At 44.3% G+C, this 18,426-nt stretch overlaps 2 protein-coding genes across 13 annotated transcripts in view; one reads left to right on the top strand and one right to left on the bottom strand.

The window, feature by feature from the left end:
• LOC144123075 (uncharacterized) overlaps positions 1–18,426 on the top strand; it is a 408,139-nt gene that overhangs the window by 277,579 nt on the left and 112,134 nt on the right. The window lies entirely within an intron of this gene.
• Positions 1,033–18,097, bottom strand: LOC144124673 (uncharacterized). Of its 10 annotated transcripts, none has more exons than XM_077657492.1 (7): positions 17,779–18,088; positions 16,634–16,757; positions 13,391–13,458; positions 10,468–10,627; positions 7,638–7,794; positions 6,199–6,356; positions 1,033–1,224 (listed from the first exon to the last, which is right to left on the bottom strand). In XM_077657492.1, the coding sequence occupies exons 2-5, from the start codon at positions 16,699–16,701 to the stop codon at positions 7,662–7,664; spliced, it is 429 nt and encodes a 142-aa protein (XP_077513618.1). In that variant the 5' UTR covers positions 16,702–16,757; positions 17,779–18,088; the 3' UTR covers positions 1,033–1,224; positions 6,199–6,356; positions 7,638–7,661. The 10 variants fall into 10 exon arrangements, 9 of the variants coding, with proteins under 9 accessions (XP_077513618.1, XP_077513619.1, XP_077513620.1 ...); XM_077657493.1 differs by lacking the exon at positions 17,779–18,088 and adding an exon at positions 17,105–17,758; XM_077657494.1 differs by lacking the exon at positions 6,199–6,356 and having other exon boundaries at positions 17,779–18,093.

Below are 18,426 nucleotides of genomic sequence, written 5' to 3'. Positions count from 1 at the left end.
GACATGTTGTAAATGTAGGAGACCACGTCGATCTTCCTCCTATCCTCTTCCACTGGGCATGCGGGCTTTTCCCAACGCAAATTTTCGAACCCCTTTTTTCAGCTCATGTGTCACATTGTGAAAGTAGGGAACCACATCGATATTCCTCCTATCCTCTTCCACTGGGCATGCGGCCACTTCGCAACACAAATTTTTGAGCCACATTCTTTTATCCCGTGAGACGCCTTGTGAAAGTAGGGAACCACAACGATCTTCCCCCTATCCTCTTCCACTGGGCATTCGGTCTCTTCGAACCGAAAGTTTTTGAGCCACTTTTTTATCCCATGTAACGCCTTGTGAAAGTAGGGCACCACATCGATCTTCCTCCTATCCTCTTCCACTGCGCATGCGGTCTCTTTGCAACACAACTTCTTGAGCCACTTTTTATCTCATGTAACGATTTGTGAAAGTAGGGGACCACATCGATTTTCCGCCTATCATCTTCCACTGGGCGTGCTGTCCCCAGTAGCACAAATGGGGCTCTGAACTGCGGGCCCTTGTGGGCCCAGCACGGGCTGCCCATAGGGGCCCGCCGTGGGATATGTGCGGGATTTGCAACTCGGCATCAGGGGGGACCCTCAAGGGCTGCCCAGTTGGCTTACTGCATAGCCCCACAAGGCTCCGCGCTGGATCCCCTTGGGCAGGCCCGTGCCGGGCCTCCGTGGGCTAGCCCGTGCCGGGCCTCTGTGGGCTAGCCTGTGCCGGGCCACCGTGGGCTGGCCCGTGTCGGGACTTTGGGGGCTAGCCCGTACTGGGCACCCGTGGGCAAGCCCATACTGGGCACCTGTGGTTTAGCCGTTCTGGTCCCAGTGGGCTTCTTAGGTGATAACTTGCAGGAAGTCAAAAAAGATGACCCATATAAAACCAATAGCTGTATGCCTTTGGGCCCACCGACCCAATTAGACTTAAGGCCCAACTTGCCAACCCAGAGAGGCTTTCTTCACTTCATCAGTATTTTTTGTGTACATGTTACTACTGAAATTACAATGCAAGTAAGAATGCTTCTTATTTATTTATTTGTTTTTGCAAGACATTTTGGGCATTCTTGCATACAAAGCCCCAATTACTGGGGTGAAGGGTCCGCCCCTTCATCCGAACTTTCCGACCACCATCCCAGTCTCTCGCCCCCAGCACGAACGCAGCCACTCTGTTGTTGCCTTCCATGGTGGCTGTTGGGATTCTGCGCTGCATAGCAGATGTAAAAGTGAACAAATAAACACACACATCAAATTGATATTCAGTATGGTGGATAAAAATCACTTTCCAAAGTATTATAGTCACATCTTTCAGGAAATGCTTCAAAGCCGTATGCAATGCTACAATGTGCAATGCTTGAAATATCAGCAAATTTCGTTTGCTGTTAATATCCGTAACCATAATAAACATAAATATCCATAATAAGAATAACCGAAAGGTGCATGAGCCATTAAAGGAATATAGACACCTAAATTTATTGCGTGCTTTCTTCTGTCCAATGATGCGTTAGATAATAAAATACATGGATTACCAGGTATTACTTGCCTACAACCCCGCTAAATAGTTTATAATCGAATTTCTTCTCTCATGCTGTTTTGGCTTCATCGACCGAACGCCGACTGTCGTCAAGTTGATGTTTTGGTCACACGATGCAACTAGAAAAACTAATACAATCACTGATATGTAGCTTTAATTGACTACGACATTTAATCCAGCCTCTTCCAAGACCTGGAATGACAAAAATGACCTGTCGGCAATAATATAACCGATTTTTTATGCCTCATGTGAATTAAACACCATCTACATGTCACAGTCATCGTTCGACTGATGAAACCGAAACAGCGTCAAGAAGAAATTAAATTGCAGAAAAACTGCACATTGCGCTAGTTGGTGTTGATCCATACAAAAGCGCAAACACACACGGACAATGTAAGAGACGAGACACACAAACCAGCGCTGAACTTACTACAGATTTTTTATTAGGAAGAAGCATGTCATATATACACACACGAAAAAACAGCGCACATGCGCAGTGTCAACAAGACTCCTAGTGCTAGTACAAGGAAAAAAACTGCTTTAAAAGCACGTGAATATCTGTAGAACCACTACCCACTAAGTAGCTTATTGATTTCTCGAAATGATAATGTAACAGATGCATACTTACGCACCCATTACTTTTTCTGATAATATGAAACGCCTCAGCTACTTCTCTAGTGCGCTGGTCAGAATGAGCGAACAAGACATCAGTATCGTCAAAAAAATGGCGCACGTTTGCACGTGAAACAATGCTTAGCTAGGTTAGTTTCTTTCCTAAAGAATTAGCGTGCTCCATGAGCCGCACGTTAACGCAGCGGCCAATTCGACCTATGTAGGTAAGGCCACAGGACTGAGGGATTTGATATGCTACGCCAGTCTTCTCTTTTACACCATCTATTTTCATGATTTATGTTGCAAGCATTCCTTCTGCGCCCTTTATGCTTTCTTTGAACTGCCGCCCCCACTCTCTAGCTTGTTATGTGCAGGGAACAGAACCTTTGCCCCATGCTTGCTTCCCACTCTTTTTAATCCGGTGCGATAGCATGTGGACATATGGCATAACCCACTACCTTTCTTCTCCCTTCTTCCGACCCCTTTTCCAGCCCCGAGGTACTTGCATACGATTTCAGCTCATGGAGGACTGTCTGCACTTGAAACGAGAACTGAGTCCCAGAAACCAGCTTACCTACATCTGTCTATTTGGGCTAAGAGACAGGACATCATTTTATGATAAGATTTTTTTAATGCCATGCCTAAGCATCCCGTAAAGATGCCACTTTTTGCAAGCTTTGAATGAAAGGACCTGTAATTCGAAAGGGACTTTTCACTTCTAGGGGAATACTGCCAACAGATATGGTTGGGTTCGAAAGAGAATTTTAATTAAGGAACTGCAAGACTTTCTTGAGGGACTTCATGTGTGAACCTCAGCTCCAACCAATTACATGCAAAACTATGAACATTTGACACAAATTTGGGATTCACGGACCTAGCCAGCACCAGGTAATCATCCACATAACAGAAAATGCATATGCAATAACCGGCTAGATCAGTCTCAACTTTCATATCAACCCTGCTTAGATAAATGTTACTGAGAATGGGAGCTACCTTGGCACCTATGCACACACCCGATTTTTGCATATAAAGACGACCATCCCACTCAACAAACGTGTTACTCAGGTAGTAAGATAAGAGATAAAGAAAGAATCCCATTGTGATTCCACACTCATTTTGGAACACGCATTCATCGCTCTCATCCGTAATACAATGCTGCACATACTGGATTAGTTCAAAGTGTGGAAGAGAATAAAACAAATCAACCACATCTACACTAAAACCATCACATAGTGCCCGCCTCTGATTTCAGAGGAAATCCGCTACTGCCTCAGAATTACAGTGGACGCCCAATAAACGAAACTCGGTTAAATGAAACTTATGGATAAACAAAATTAAGCAGGGTTACTTGGTTGGTTTCGTATATCTGCAGCAGTAAAATTCTTCGGATAATTGGAACACCACTAACGTGTTACCCTCGGCTAAACGGCACAAAAGTTAAAAATTTGGAATCCTCCCAAGCGTATTTGTGCTCGCATATGTCAGCGGCAGTCTCGCAACCATGAACAAATTCTTCGCAGCCAACGCTATAGCCGGGACAAGCCAATCCAGTAAGTCGCTTGATAATCTTGTTTTTGTCGTCGTTCTGCGTTAGGCCTACGTGCGACCGGTGTTGTCGGTGCGTCGACGTGATGGAAAGCGTTAAGAAGCGGCCGCACAAAGCGCTCTTGCTTGAAAAGAAGTTACAAATTCTGCAGGAGCTTGAGCGAAGTTCCCTTTCAAGAACAGAAGTTGCGAAGAAGTTCGACATACCGAAGTCGACGCTTTCGCAGATCATGAAAAACAAAGACGTCATTCAAGGAGCTGTCAAGTCTGGGACCTTCGCTTCCAACCGGATGCGTATGAGGACGACACCGTATGAAGAACTTGAAAAGGTTCTTTTTCTGTGGTTTAAGCGTGCGCGGAGTGCCAGTTTTCCCATAAGTGGACCAATTTTGGAGCAAAAGGCACGGGAGATAGCCTTGCAAATGGGGTTGAGAATTCCTGCGTCAGCGACGGATGGCTTAGCAGATTTAAAAAGCGCCATGGTCTAGTCTTCAAAACCATCTCAGCAGAAAGTAATGCAGTGAATAGAGAAGTCTGCGCTGACTGGCAACGCGGACGGCTGCAGGAGATTTTAAACAGCTATGAGCCACGAGACGTATTCAACGTCGACGAGATGGGCCTCTTCTACAAGGAACTTCCATCGAAGACTCTCGCCTACAGAGGCGAAGCCTGTACAGGTGGGAAGCGCAGCAAAGAGCGCATTACCGTGCTGGTGGGCGCTAATATGGCAGGCGATGAAAAGTTAAAGCTGCTGGTGGTAGGAAAATCGAGACACCCACATTGCTTCAAGGGCATTTGAAATCTACCTATGGCCTACACTGCAAATGGGAGAGCGTGGATGACAACAGCAATTTTCAAAAATTGGCTGCGGGAGGAGGACGCAAGGTTTACGAGACAGAGCAGGAAAGTTGTCTTCATCTTAGATAATTGCCCTGCCCATGGCCAGGTGGAAGGGCTGAAGTCCATCAGCCTTGAATTCCTCCCTGCCAATGCAACTGCTGTCATCCAACCAAACGACCAAGGAGTCATCCAGAACGTCGAGGTTCACTACCGCCGCCAACTGCTTCACCGCATGCTGCTTTGTGCTGACAGTGGAAAGGATTATGTCATTGACTTGCTGTCTGCTATCCACATATTGGCCCGTGCCTGGGAACAAGTTCAGGCAACAACAGTGCAGAAGTGCTTCCACCATGCAGGCTTCGAAGCACACGATCCAATAGCCCATGAAGAGGCAGGTACTGCTGATGAAGAAGCAGACACTATACTTAATCAAATAGTGCCCTCTGCCCCTTTCTCACGACAAGACTATGAGGACATAGATGCAAATGTATGCACCTGTCGCGAGGAAAGCCTTGAAGAAATTATTGCAGAAGTGCAAGCCGAGGACCACTCATCCTCCAGTGATGAGTGCGAGGACCCTGTGCCCAGTGCGGTGCCAGACAGCGCAGCTAGGAATGCAGTTGCACTTTTGCTACAGTACTTTGAACGTGAAGGGAGCGCAGAATTTTCGCAAAGCCTTTCAAATATGCACAGTTACTTTGTTAAAAAGCAACTGAAGAATGTAAAACAGACCACAACTGATTCCTTTTTTTCTTCATGCCCAGATCGGTAAGGGCTGGTGCAGAGTAAATAAATATTTCTACATGAAATATGTGTGCTTTGCTTAAATGAAACTTCTGATAAATGGAACACTTTGAATCCCCTTCAAGTTCCGTTTAAGAGGAGTCCACTGTAGGTACGAGAAACGGATCCTTTACGTGAAGTGACGACAAATGTTTGCGAAGATAGATAGACACAAACAATTGCCAAGAATTGTGCTCAGATACGCTTGCCCGGAAACGAACTTTAAGCTTGTGCATCTTAGCACTAAAGAAAATTTCAAGCACCGATACTGATATCTTGTTCGCTCATTCTGACCAGCCCACTAGAGAAGTAGCTGAGGCGTTTCATATTATCAGAAAAAGTAATTGGTGCGTGAGTACATCATCTGTTACATTATCGCTTCGAGAAGTCAATATGCTACATAGTGGGTAGCGGTTCTGCAGATACACACATGCTTTTAAAGCGGTTTTTGCCTTTTACTAGCACTAGGAGTCTTGTTGACATCGCACATGTGCGCTGTTTTTCCGTGTGTATATATATGATGTGCTTCTTCCTAATAAAAAAAAATCAGTTGTAAGATCAGTGCTGATTTGTGTGTCTCGTCTCTTGGTCCGTGTGTGTTGGCACTTTTGAACCACCACTATGCAATTAAATAATAAATTATTTAGTGGTCGTACATGTATAGAATGTCTAACGCATGGTTTGAAAGAAAAAAACGCACAAGCAAAAATTTGGTACCTATAGTCCTTTATATTTGGATGGCTACTCAGTAATTGATAACGGAAGTGCTGAAAACCACACCAGGCAGATTGAAAGTAGCTTTTTCCTGCAATTAGATGGTGTGTTCACAAAGTGTCTATAACCTTCAGAAGATTCACATGTACTCACCAAAAATTGCGCTGTACAGCCGTAGGTTCTTAAATGCTTCTTTTTCGCCCCGCCCCTTCAATGTGTACATAAGGGCCACAGGAGTCTTCACTAGTCTTCATAATAAGTTTTGTAGCCTCATCAGCTGGCTCACTCCCAATGAGTGCTAGCTTTTTGATCTGAAATAGAATATACAGATTATACAAAGTGAACTATGCCATGAAAACCATACACTGAACCATTCATAAGACTCCCTCTTCGAGGAACCATGTGCAAGTCAACAAAAAATCAGAAGGATGTAGAACAGGATAATACAGAGGACTCAGAGACCTATGATCACAGTGGTGTGACTCAGCTTAATGATAACAGAATTCTCTGTTGTCTTCTAAATGCCCATCTTTGCATCATCATATTAACTTCCTTTTATGCACGACTCAATGGCATACACTTCCCAAACAATAAGACGGGCGAAAAAGTGAAGCCATTACTTTAAGGCCACCTTGAACCATGGCAAAATTGTAGTCTGGAGCTAAATGAGTGATGTAAGAACATAACCGTCAGCTGCCACTATGAACAGCAAGGCTAATGCTTGTGCTAATTTCTTGTAGTAGGCTAGATATTGTATACAGCAAATCCTCTTTCAAATACACTTGTACAAAATGAAGCTTTCAGGTCTACAAATCCAAATGCAACATGAGGCAATTTCGAAGTCCCAACTTAATCTGAAGTGGACTCACCATATGTAGAGGGCTCAAATTAACCTACAGCTGAACAAAACACTATGCATCAAAATTATATTGAAAGGAATCAATACGTTGCCAGTAGTTCCTAGGCACAATTGAAAGAAATGCCATATACCCAGTCGAAAAAAAACACCAGCCCGTTTCTGGTGTTTACACCAAACTGGCTTTTTTAGACACGGGTTCTGGTGTGACCGTGTCTGGTGTTCCGACCAGACCAGGATTTTCAGACACGGGTCCTGATGTGGCGTAGTGTGGTGTGCTTTAGTGTGTTCTGGTCTGGTTTTCTGTGCTGTGACCCGGTTGTCTAATACCGGCTCTGGTGTGGTTTCGTTTGGTGTTTCCTGGTGTGGTCGATGTACCATTCGATTTGGTGTGGTTGGTATACCGTAGAATGTCTTGATTGAGATGCTGTGAGTTTGGACATACTATCGTGAGAAAAATTAAGAGATACCAGCGAATGCATGCCAAATGGTGTAAAACAGCAAGCACTCCTGATGTCGAGTCAGGTGCACTAACATCCATCAATCGCGCTGCGCCGGCCTTGATGGCACGAGCATTTCATCAGATGGCACCTGCACGCAGTTAGGCATAGTATGGCACACACTCGCAGCGTCATAATTTTCCACATGATTGTACACTGGAGCATGCACATAACCACATCATTTCTGTTCTTGCCGAAGAGCAAGCACGTATCGTAAAGAAAGAAAAAGTGCTCACATTTGCACAAAAGCGTCCTTAGCTTCATTGGTAGACAAAATTGGCAGTATAGTCAAGATGGAGGCCCCAAGCATCATAGCATGCATCTTTTCTGGCAAAGTCGAATAGGTTGAATTTCCCTGATAGCAGCTTGACTCCAGCTGTGTAGCCACAATGCCTGAAGAACAACAGAACAAAATCACGAATTTGTGTGAAATACACTATAATAATCACGGTGCAAAGACAACCAGCAAATACTGCTATTAAATATAGCTCAGTGGTGCAATTATACAGTACACATTCAATACGACTCGCAATGCCTCTACAGTAAATAAACTGACTTCTGCTTTATAGTAAATCAATGCTACTCACATAAAGCAGCCCACTTGCATTAATTTGCTTGAAATCAGTATCTGGATGAGCAAGTATTTCACACTTTCATTCACACAGTACAACGATGAACATGGACAAGGGGGAAGACACCGAAAAACACTTTGAGGTCCCTCCTCCCTTGCCCCTGTTCGTCATCATGCTGTGTGAATGAAAATGTGAATTATTGCGTTGTGTTTTTCTTTTGTATTCATAGCTAACTGCATATATTTACAATACAGTTGGGTACGCCTGCATCATAATCTGAATTCGTCATATTTTGGCATTGCAGCTGATATTGAGCATGACAGTCCTTCCAACACAGTCAGGCTTTCTGAGACAATCAACAGCACTCTAGCATCTCCGGTAATTTGATTCATTACCAGGCTCAGAGATACTAATACTTGGTAGCCTAGAGAAATAAATTGATATGGAAATTCTACTGCTGCAGAAAACAAAAATAAGAGAAATTAAGGAATTACAGCAATGATTACAAGATGCCCATAAAGATGGGCACAAAAAGGAGACAAGATGTAGTTCGACAAAAAAAATATCTGATGCGAGTATATTTCAGGGTGACAAAATCCATGTATTGAGACTTTATGCGCACAGGGTGCAGAACTGTAAAGCACTGCATGGCTGGCTGCATCTATTTAGAAGACCATTCCTCTTAATTTCTTCCATAAAAGTGGCAGCAAATCATAAAAAGCCGACTGCGGAAATTTATTTTCAGCTGAATGCCACATACAAAATGACAAGGGTGGAATGTTAATGATTCGAAAGGAAATCTTAAACAAGATGCGATGAACTCTGGCACTGGTAAAACCCCAACAGAAGCGCAAAAAAAGCTGCCAGATTATTTTTCCTGCTGAATGTATTAAAACCAAAGCTGCCTGAGCGCACGAGTTTTGTTTAGGTATAGCTTGCTATGCACATCCTGAGCCTCTGGTGCAGTTGACTGCAGAGTACCTGCAGACACTTGCACACATACAAAACCCACACTAGATTCTGCGTACTGTGCATTGCCCACTATAGTGCCTAGCACGCCCTGTCTTCCAGTGAGATGCACTTCTTTTGGTGCATCCAAGCGTTAAGGTTCCAATTATGAAAAATGCCTGAGTTGATTATGAGTTAAGTGAATAAGCTTAACAAGTTGACTGGTTCTAAGCAGGCAGATCACTTGCAAGATCCGCTTCTCACAGCAAGGCAGAAAGCAATAATGGCCTTAGGACACTGTAGTGCAGGGCTCCAAATTAGTTTAGACCAAGTGGGGTTCGTTAAGCTTCGCTGACATTGTATAGCAGACTGGCGCCTTTTCCAAAGTAGCAATGTTTACTGCCACACATCTACGTAACTCACTAGTCGCATGATTCCTCCCAACATTTATGCAACAAAGTACTGCAACCGCTTCGAGCCATCTCTACAGGCCCCGCTGGGCCGTCCGTGCTAAGTGTGAAAAAAAGTGGCTAAGATATGCTTTGTCATATTCAATGCTGCAAACTATTTTTACAAAGCATGCAGCAAAGCTAGCAAAAGAGTGCTCAAGCACACCTATGCTTGAGTAAAAAGTAGCCAAAATCTTTTTACATGTAAAATGAAGTAGCTGAAGTTAGAACATGACTTGTAAAACTGTATGCATAACAGCTAGAAAAGAGAGCAGAGAAGGTAAGGGCAAACAGGGGTTCATTATGGGCTACATGATGGACTCTAACAGTCACTTCCATCATGGCATCTGACAGTTAAACAATAGGCCAGCTAGCATTCAATTTAAGCTTATTTTCATGCAAAATGCTTTCAGTGATGGCTACAAGTTATAACATACAAATTTTCGTTGTTAAGTAGAGGCAACCAGAGGATTCATGATGGCAAATGTGGCGGCACCCACGTATGCCTATACTGAATCAGCATCACTTAGGCCTCAGTAGCTAAAATCCAAGCTTCAGGGCAAATGACTGCTAAGTACCGTCCATCTTCTGTTTCCATGGCATGAGAAGTACATATTCACTAAAAGTTGTTCATTATGAGTAATTTCATTGACTATGCACTGCCGCACTGAACATAGAGCCTAGGCTTTTAAGCTGCTTCTATCTTCACACGAGCTAACTGAACCCATCAATTAACCTCCTGTAAATAAACTTTCACATGAAGACATCTACAATTATTTGATCACGTCTTGTATGTCTGGCATTATCCTTTGTTTGGCGCTTTCATATTATAAACCACTAACAAACCTCAGTCGTAATTCTCACATACACTGATGGAGTGAGTATATGCCCCTGAGATAAATCCAGCTACAGCTAGCAATTACCTCTCAGTGCATCCATTTTTCACACTCCAGCGCACAAAAATACACGAACGAAGAGGATAGACACCACGGACACCGGACATAATTTTTGTGCGCTGGAATGATGTCTCATAATTCTTCCCAGAACCGACTATCCCAGCCCTCTATTCTGAGCCTTGTGGAGAACCTTTTCCTTGCCTTCCGCTGTCACCTCCTGAGCACTTGCCACTGGAACTGCATAGTACAACTGCTTCTGTTGACCAGATGGGAATGGCAGTTCTCTTGTGAAATACTGCATCCATTGAGATTCCCTTCACGGTGTCATACATTGCCTTCTCTACCTTGAATTCAGATGCACCTAAAGGAAAAAGAACACGCATATAAAAATTCTTAGCCATATTTGCAGCCAGGAATATGATAATAATTGTATTTGTATGCTTCACAGCAACAACAGCAGTATGCTTTAACGCCTGTTGAAACAAGAAAGTAGAAACCATTTCGTTTATTACCAACACAAGACTTGCACCTTGATGTTGATGGTGTCATGCAATAGTGGTGAGTTCTGATAGGAGTGTGAAGTACAAAAGGCAACTGCTTGCTTCGAACTTTAGAACATGCAACTTTAACTGCACAATTATTGAAAAGGAATTGACTTCATCCTTGAAAATCGCAGATTAGTATGTGTGGTAGCAAATGCTGAAAATAAAAATAGTAGGAGCACTGCCAGTGTTTAAATCAACACGCAGTGACTGGTTTGGTTTATATGGGTTTAACGTCCCAAAGCGACTCAGGCTATGAGAGACACCGTAATGAAGGGCTCCAGAAGTATCGACCACCTGTGGTTCTTTAGAGTGCTCTGACACCGCACAGTACACGGGCCTCAAGAATTTCGCCTTCATCGAAATTTGACCGCTGCGGCAGGGATTGAATTCGCGTCTTTCGGGCCAGCAGCCGAGTGCCATAACCACTCAGCCACCGCGGCGGCTTCGCAGTGACTGCTAAGAGCAATTTTCTAATTGCAGTTCTTGCCCATGCCCTTGTCAAGCAAGGCACTAATGCCGGTTGACCTGCAGTAAATCTAATGTATCCTCAACATGCTGCCTGGTTAGCAAAGTTCTTGTAGTCAAAATTGAACGAAACATTACTTATTTTTTCAGCTAGAAGCGCATGAACTATTGAGTCCAAGGCAAACAACTTAGTGCCTTAGAATAGTGTTCAACGAGGGGCCCACACGCAGACACTTGACTTGCCACTGTTTCCTTATACAAAGTAATACAGGAGTGCATGGCCTGTGCTGTTCATGGTAAGAAATACAAAATATAAATAGAAACAAAACTGAAGTGCAAAGAAAAATTAGAGACAAGTTCTGTCATTACACCTTATGTGACACTAGAGAGTACATATTCATAAAGAAGTAGTAAAATGGTCATTTTGAAATTTTGCACAATCATGAAATTGTCATGAGCACAGTCATTATGCCTTTTCTTCACACAAAAGGTTTCCAGCGGCTCCAGTGCACTTCAGTTTCTTTTTAGTACAGTGCCTTTAAAAGACAGAAATTGGTCAAGGGCCACAAAATGGTAATAACTGTGTATCACCATTATCATATCTATGCTTCATTACTTTTTAACACAACCTCCAATATGACCCACATGATTTCCTGCAGGAGCAGGATTCCAGTGTGCACCACTCACATTCAATGAAGGACCTGGCTGCCTTTTCCAAGTGTTATACTAATTTTCACAATGAAAGTGCCGTTGAGCGAGTTTGACAGCAAGCAAAAACATGATTTGAACCTAATAGCATAAGGAAATTTTAAAGTGGTCCGTAACATTATGCTTGTAACAAGACAACTTCAGGTGTAAATACTCATCAAAGTTGCCATCAGATCTCAGCTTTGGTGTGCTCATAAAGGGAAGGTGGGGTGCTTAGTTATAATGACCAATTGTCACGGCTGGTACATTGTGCTACCTACTTCAATGATGAAGGATGTGACAAACTATCCTCCAAAATCTGACATCTGGCATAAAGGCTGAAAAGCAAAAGAAAATGAAGGACCACTAAGACCTGAAATTATTTCCTACTTGAACAGTTATGCACATCATAAAGAAAGCTGACAAACGGCACGAAGTTATACTGGTATTTTGGTCTCAGATGCTCGCTCATTTGAGCCTCAGTATCCTAACTAAAGCAATAAAAAAGACATGACTGTTGAAGGCATCATAAGCTCCTGTAAAGCTCATCAGCAGTGAGAAAAACGAATTCTAACCTTCATAATAATATAAAAGCCAACCAATGAGGCCACTGTGTCAGTCACCAACTAAGAGACAATGTACAAGCTATACACTGTAAATGCACAAACTCTACATGAGAGCAAAGCATGCCCTGCACTTGTGAAACAAATTTGTGTCAATGTAAGATTCTTGGCAACAGTAGGCATCACCATTAATGGCATGTGCTAAAAAGGAAGAGGGCACCTTAATGATGTTGTACAATTTAGAATTCAGCCTTTCAGTAAACTATAATTTGTCTAGTACCATGAGCACCGTCAGAGGAGAAGGCAAAAATGAAAGGAAAGCTGCCAGCTGTCATGAGGCCTCCCACAAAAAAAAAAAAAAAACTGAACAGAAGTGGTGCACAAACAAAAAAGAAGGGATGCACTATGCGATTACACAACACAGAATAACACAGGAAAACAGGGCCCAACCAATGAATGAAAAGAGAACAACAAAAAGAAGGTAAGCAGTACTGAACACTGCTACCTCTGCAAATTGAGAACAGTGAAATAGAAAACACCTAAAAAATAAGTTTCAAGGACTATAAAAATGCAACTTTGGTCACATACTTTTTTAAACGCTGCATTAGACATTAGAATACACGAATACCCAAATGGTATTTGCCTATCATTAAATAATTTATAATTCCATTTCCTTCTCTGATGTTGTTTAGGCTTGATCAGCCAAATGATGGCTGTGATGCCTAGTTGGCCTTTAGGACTGCTGAGGCATGGAAAAGGCTACAATATAAATGTTGATATGCAGTTTTAATTCACTACAACACCTAAAACAGCCTGTTTCAAAAGCTGGAATGACAACAAATGCCATAGCAGCAGTTATATTACCAGTTTTCTTGCTTTTGCCATGACCTGAAAACCAACTACACGTCGCAGCCATCGTTCGGTTGATAATACTGAAACAACAAAGAGAAAGACAATTATAAATTATTTACCAGTCATAGAGCAAATATCACGGGGTGGTCCATGTACAGGTGCGGACAGAAGTAAACAGAGCGTGCCACACAAGAACTGCGTGTCAGCGCCGCCTAGCCAAACCAGACGAGAGCTGGAAATCGCCACGCGCATGTGCAGGCCCGCTTCCGGCGCGACCCTCTCAATGCTCCGCTTGCCTCGCATTCGTCCGGCGTCTGTGTCGTGCTGATGATGATCATGATTGGATGGTCGTGCTCTGTGTAGCTAGTGAACATTTCGGAAAACAAAGACCGCTGTCTTGATAAGGCAAATTGTGCGGGGACAGCTCTACCATTAAGCCGCTTCGTTTGAGACAGCTGGAGGCATGTTTGCGCCGCAAACAACCCGCATGTTTCGAACTTTTGCTGCCGCTAGGACTCTGCTGCGTCTCACTTGCAAGCAAACGCGCTCGAAACACTCGGCATACTGCCGGAGTTTTTTGTTAATTTTCTACAGTTATCACTGATGATTCGCCTTGTTCCTACCAGGCGCTGACGCAGCGCTAGTGTATGCACCCTGCCTGTCTCCCCCGAAACAAACTGCCCCTATAATGGATCCTGCTCTTATCACCACTGAGACAGTGCGCTGCGTATCGCGCTGTCATGTGCGGAGCAGAGCTCATGGTAATCACTTTGCATGCACCTTTGGATCTTAGGATGACTACAAGCACCCGCTGTCTCACCCACATGAATGCCGCGGCAGCAGTGCGTCACTGTTGCGTGCCCCGCGTGCGAAATTCGGCATGTAAGTATCCGTGATCGCCCACTAATCAGAGTATGAGCCACGACAGAACCCAGCAAGTGATCCAAACTCTTCTGTACGAGCTGTATTACTTCACAGCTACCGGTTACATATAGACATTGGTCTGTTTGAGAATATAGGTGTGAAAACCCAACAGCTGCATCCAGCACATTTGGAAGCAGTCACTATCCTTGAGACGCTGGATCGCGCTGCAAAAAGCGCCAAGAGCGGCGGTTTCATCTCCTTTTAAGCTGACCTCTTAGGCGAGGTTCCAATGCAGGAGCACTGTGGTGCAGTACAGACACACAGGGCGCATGCTTTGCCGCTCCGTCGGTTCCTCGTAGGAGCAAGCCGAAAATGAACAGTAACTGTATAAAAGATCCCGAAACTGCGGTGGTGGATCGAGTGCTTTTGAGTTTATTTGGTCTATAGCGAGATGGAAATGAATCCCAGAAGCAACTAAAGTTCGAAGGACGCGTGCTATTTGCAATGGAAACGCGCCACAGCTGTCACAGATGAAACAACATAATGATAGCGTCGCCCCCGCGGGATTTTTGGCTTCAAGGCAGCGGTCTGTGCGCTCCGAAATGCCCGCTCGCTACTAAGGGCGCAACCATCTGATCATAACCATCATCAGCGTGACCCTGACTACGGCCGAATGAGAGGCGAGCGGAGCAATGAGAGTTGCGCTGGTAGGGGGCCTGCATATGCGTGTCGCGATTTTGAGCTTACGTGTGGTTTTGCTAGGCGGCGCTGAAAAGCAGTTCTTTCTTGTGCGGCGCGCTTCGTTTACTTCTGTCCGCGCCTGCACATTAATGTCTAAGGCATTTGAAAAAAGACGCAAGCAAACATCTGGTGTCCATAGTATATGCAGTTTCTTTCAAGCTTTGTTGAACTATGATATCAGGTAGCATGCCGAAAGGCTGAGTCAAACAGGTCACTACAAGCTCCTAATTTCCTGTAAGTGTAACAGAGCAAGTATATTCACTGAACTTGCACAGTGTCATCACCAAGCAAGTGAAATGGCAAAAAAAAAATCAGAACTGACCAAGATAATCACAGAGGTAACAATTTATGGTGAACATTCACCTTTTTTCATTTAGCACTTTTAGCTTTTTTGTGCACAGGCTATAATTCAACAGACCTTGAAGTAGTTTGCAGTAGACGGTGCTTATTTTCCACTCAGATCTAGAGGCAGTAAAAATATTGCAACTACAGTGAAAAGTTCATTTAACAGTACCTCTTGCTGGACTAGTTGGTGTAACATTGTGTAACAAAAGTAAAAACAGCGCTAATGTTTACATAAACAACACAGAAAGAACAGACAGGACGGGCGCTGTCCTGTCTGTTCTTTCTGTGTGGTTTGTGCAAAAATTAGCGCTGTTTTTACTTTCGTTATACAGTGAGAGGCCACAGAAGAGAAGCTGCCAAGCTTCAAGTCCAATTAATGTTTCTCATCTTTGAGGTGCATTCATAGCTGCACTATATAACACCATTCATATTCTTTTCATCAAGTGAAATAAAACGTATTTGCTGGACCAGTCTCTGAGGAGTGCCATGTGACACCGGCATTACTGCAGAAGCTTGACATGGTTATCCTTCTACTATGAGTGTCTATGAGGAGTGCCATGGGAGATGGATACTAGAGGAAAAAAGAATAAAAGCATTGTTCTCATGCTGTAATATCACCTTAGAATGCTGCCTTGTAGCCCATTACTTCATATTGGCATTTCTTAAAGCCTGGCTGCATTAAAGGGGGTCTCTAGTGACTCGAGAACGGGTGGGGAGGGAACTAGAGAGGGACAGAGAGAAAGCGGCTGAGCTGAGGCTAAGCCATTGTGCTCGCTGTTGCTTTGTAGCCTTGGAGTTGAGCGGCCAGCTCTGGACTCAATCGTGGTATGAGGGTGCGGGTTTCCCTTTTTCTTCCACCCTGTGTGTTGTGCTGTCAACGTTGCATTTTTTGCGTTTTGGCTATAAGAAAACGTGTTAATGATTCTTGCTAAAAATCACCACGAAATTTTAGAAATGACAGGAGAAATGTTCCAACCACCAATAACAAGAAAAAGAAAATTGGTTGATTGCTTCGGATTCATACGCTCCTTATAAGCATTCTAGTACAGGAAGTCTCAGATTCCTCGCTAGTTCTGTAAGGGTTCCGAGGCCAGCCGAGACACCCCTGTATATAAGCACTGCTTCTTTCTGAGCATGAAACTGGCACTATCTGATGATGACCTATTGAGAAGAGACACACACGTTATTTTGAATAGGGGAATGCCAATACATGCCATCAACGTTCTGGTCCAAAGCAGACATTGCAACACACTGATCTCAATGCAGAGGTGAAAAAAAACAGATCTGAGAAAACTCGACACATACTTGTGCTCTGCAATGTATGCTGAACAGGCACAGACAAGAACAGCCCCAAATCTCGACAGTGGAGACATCTTCTCCGATGAAGCTCTTTTCAGACCTCTTCATTACTGAAGAGAAGGCACTTCACCTGCATAACAGAATTTCCAGCTGTGTATTTTGCACCCACAATGCCTGGCACTTCCTGATAATTATTTGTATTGCTGGCATTTCACACAACCACAAGAAAATGTTTAAACAGCCAAAGTTCAAATACATAATGCCACTTGCCCACACTAGTTTTTATGATCAGCTCTGTACTACTTAGGTTATTCAAAACAACTTAATTTGAAAGGGTTACAAAGCGCTCTTTTTCTATGGCTACTTCTTCGTCATCATTTAGCAACGACTTTTATTCACGGCCGCCAGCAACTAAAAGAACTTTACAGCTGCAGGCAACGGTACCAACGTTACAAAAGTGATCGAGCAGGCAGCTACCTGTTGTGGTATCGCAGTGACACGTCGCTTCAATTCACTCAGTCGCTTGCATGCCTTGACGCGTCACACCCCTCCCACTCTGAGCTTGACAGCTGGTGTAATCGGCTCGTAGAGGTGTGTTCTAACCTTAAGACGCCACATCAGATTACTATAAAGACGCACATACGCGTAGCGAATAACAGAACGCTAAACAGACCGAGCGGCGCACGCTATCGGCAGTTCGCAACGGGCCGATACTGGCGTCAAAAACACGCGTGCAGGCAGTGCACGATCACGCCCCACGTCGAATAATGAACAGGAAGTCGGGCAACCACCTTAACGAAAGCCCAAAACATAGTCACGCGCCTTGCTGGGCGGTATACAATTGCCACATTTACATTTAGGACTCCTACGCGCGCCTGCCATTCAGCAAACGCATCTATGCATACACCTCGGCGCTCGCGTCGCAACGCATACACTGTGAACACTGACGGACCAGCAGTTTGATGATTCGATGTGGAATGCACTTTGCTGCCGCGGAAACAACCAGTGACTCACGCGCAATGCCGAAGGGAAACGAACAGGACAGAGCTGACAGAGCCTCGTCCCTTCCGCTCCTTCTCGCCTTTGCGCTCGCTCGTTTATTTTCGCGGTCACAAATTGCACGCACTCTTGCGCTACAATATGGGTCTCACCTGGAAACGAAGACTCTACGAATTCCAGTAACCGCTTTCTTCTCTTGCTTTGCGGCTGCTATGGTTGAAGTCGAACGTGTTGTGGAAACGAGGACTCGACGCATTCCAGTAACCGCTTTCTTCTCTTGCTTCGCGGTTGCTACGGTTGAAGCCGAACGTGTTATCAATATGAAATGGCTCCATGCTTCTCGGCGTTGTCACTTTTCACAAAGTACGCGAACGGCTGCATTGCTGACACGCGGCGCAAGCTACTATAAGCAAAAAATCCAAACGGAAGTTTGAAGGAACGATTTTGAAATCAGACAAAAACAGCACACGAACAGCAGCAGCACGGAGCACGGCACGGCGCGGCGTAAGGCCTAGCCGGATATCACTCCCGAATGCACCGAGAGAGAGGATGGGAGGAAGGTGTGCTGCGTCCTGCCACGTGACCTGGCAGCAGCGCGCTGGATTTGAACGGCGTTGGGAAGCACGCTAGGCGCTGGCGCGTGGCTATTAGCGTGGCGTCATGGTAAATATATACTGCAAACTGTTACAAACTTGCAGCTAGACTAAGGCGCTCCGCGCCTCCGTGCATCATTGCCGTGCAGTTTTCATGTCAAAAGCAGGCGACAATGTTTCAGCTCCTTGCAGAACAACTTTACAATT

Source organism: Amblyomma americanum, chromosome 3 (assembly GCF_052857255.1).
Source record: "Amblyomma americanum isolate KBUSLIRL-KWMA chromosome 3, ASM5285725v1, whole genome shotgun sequence".
NCBI lineage: Eukaryota > Metazoa > Arthropoda > Arachnida > Ixodida > Ixodidae > Amblyomma > Amblyomma americanum.
Note: the sequence above shows the minus strand (reverse complement) of the source record. Positions and strands in the feature narration are given on the sequence as shown.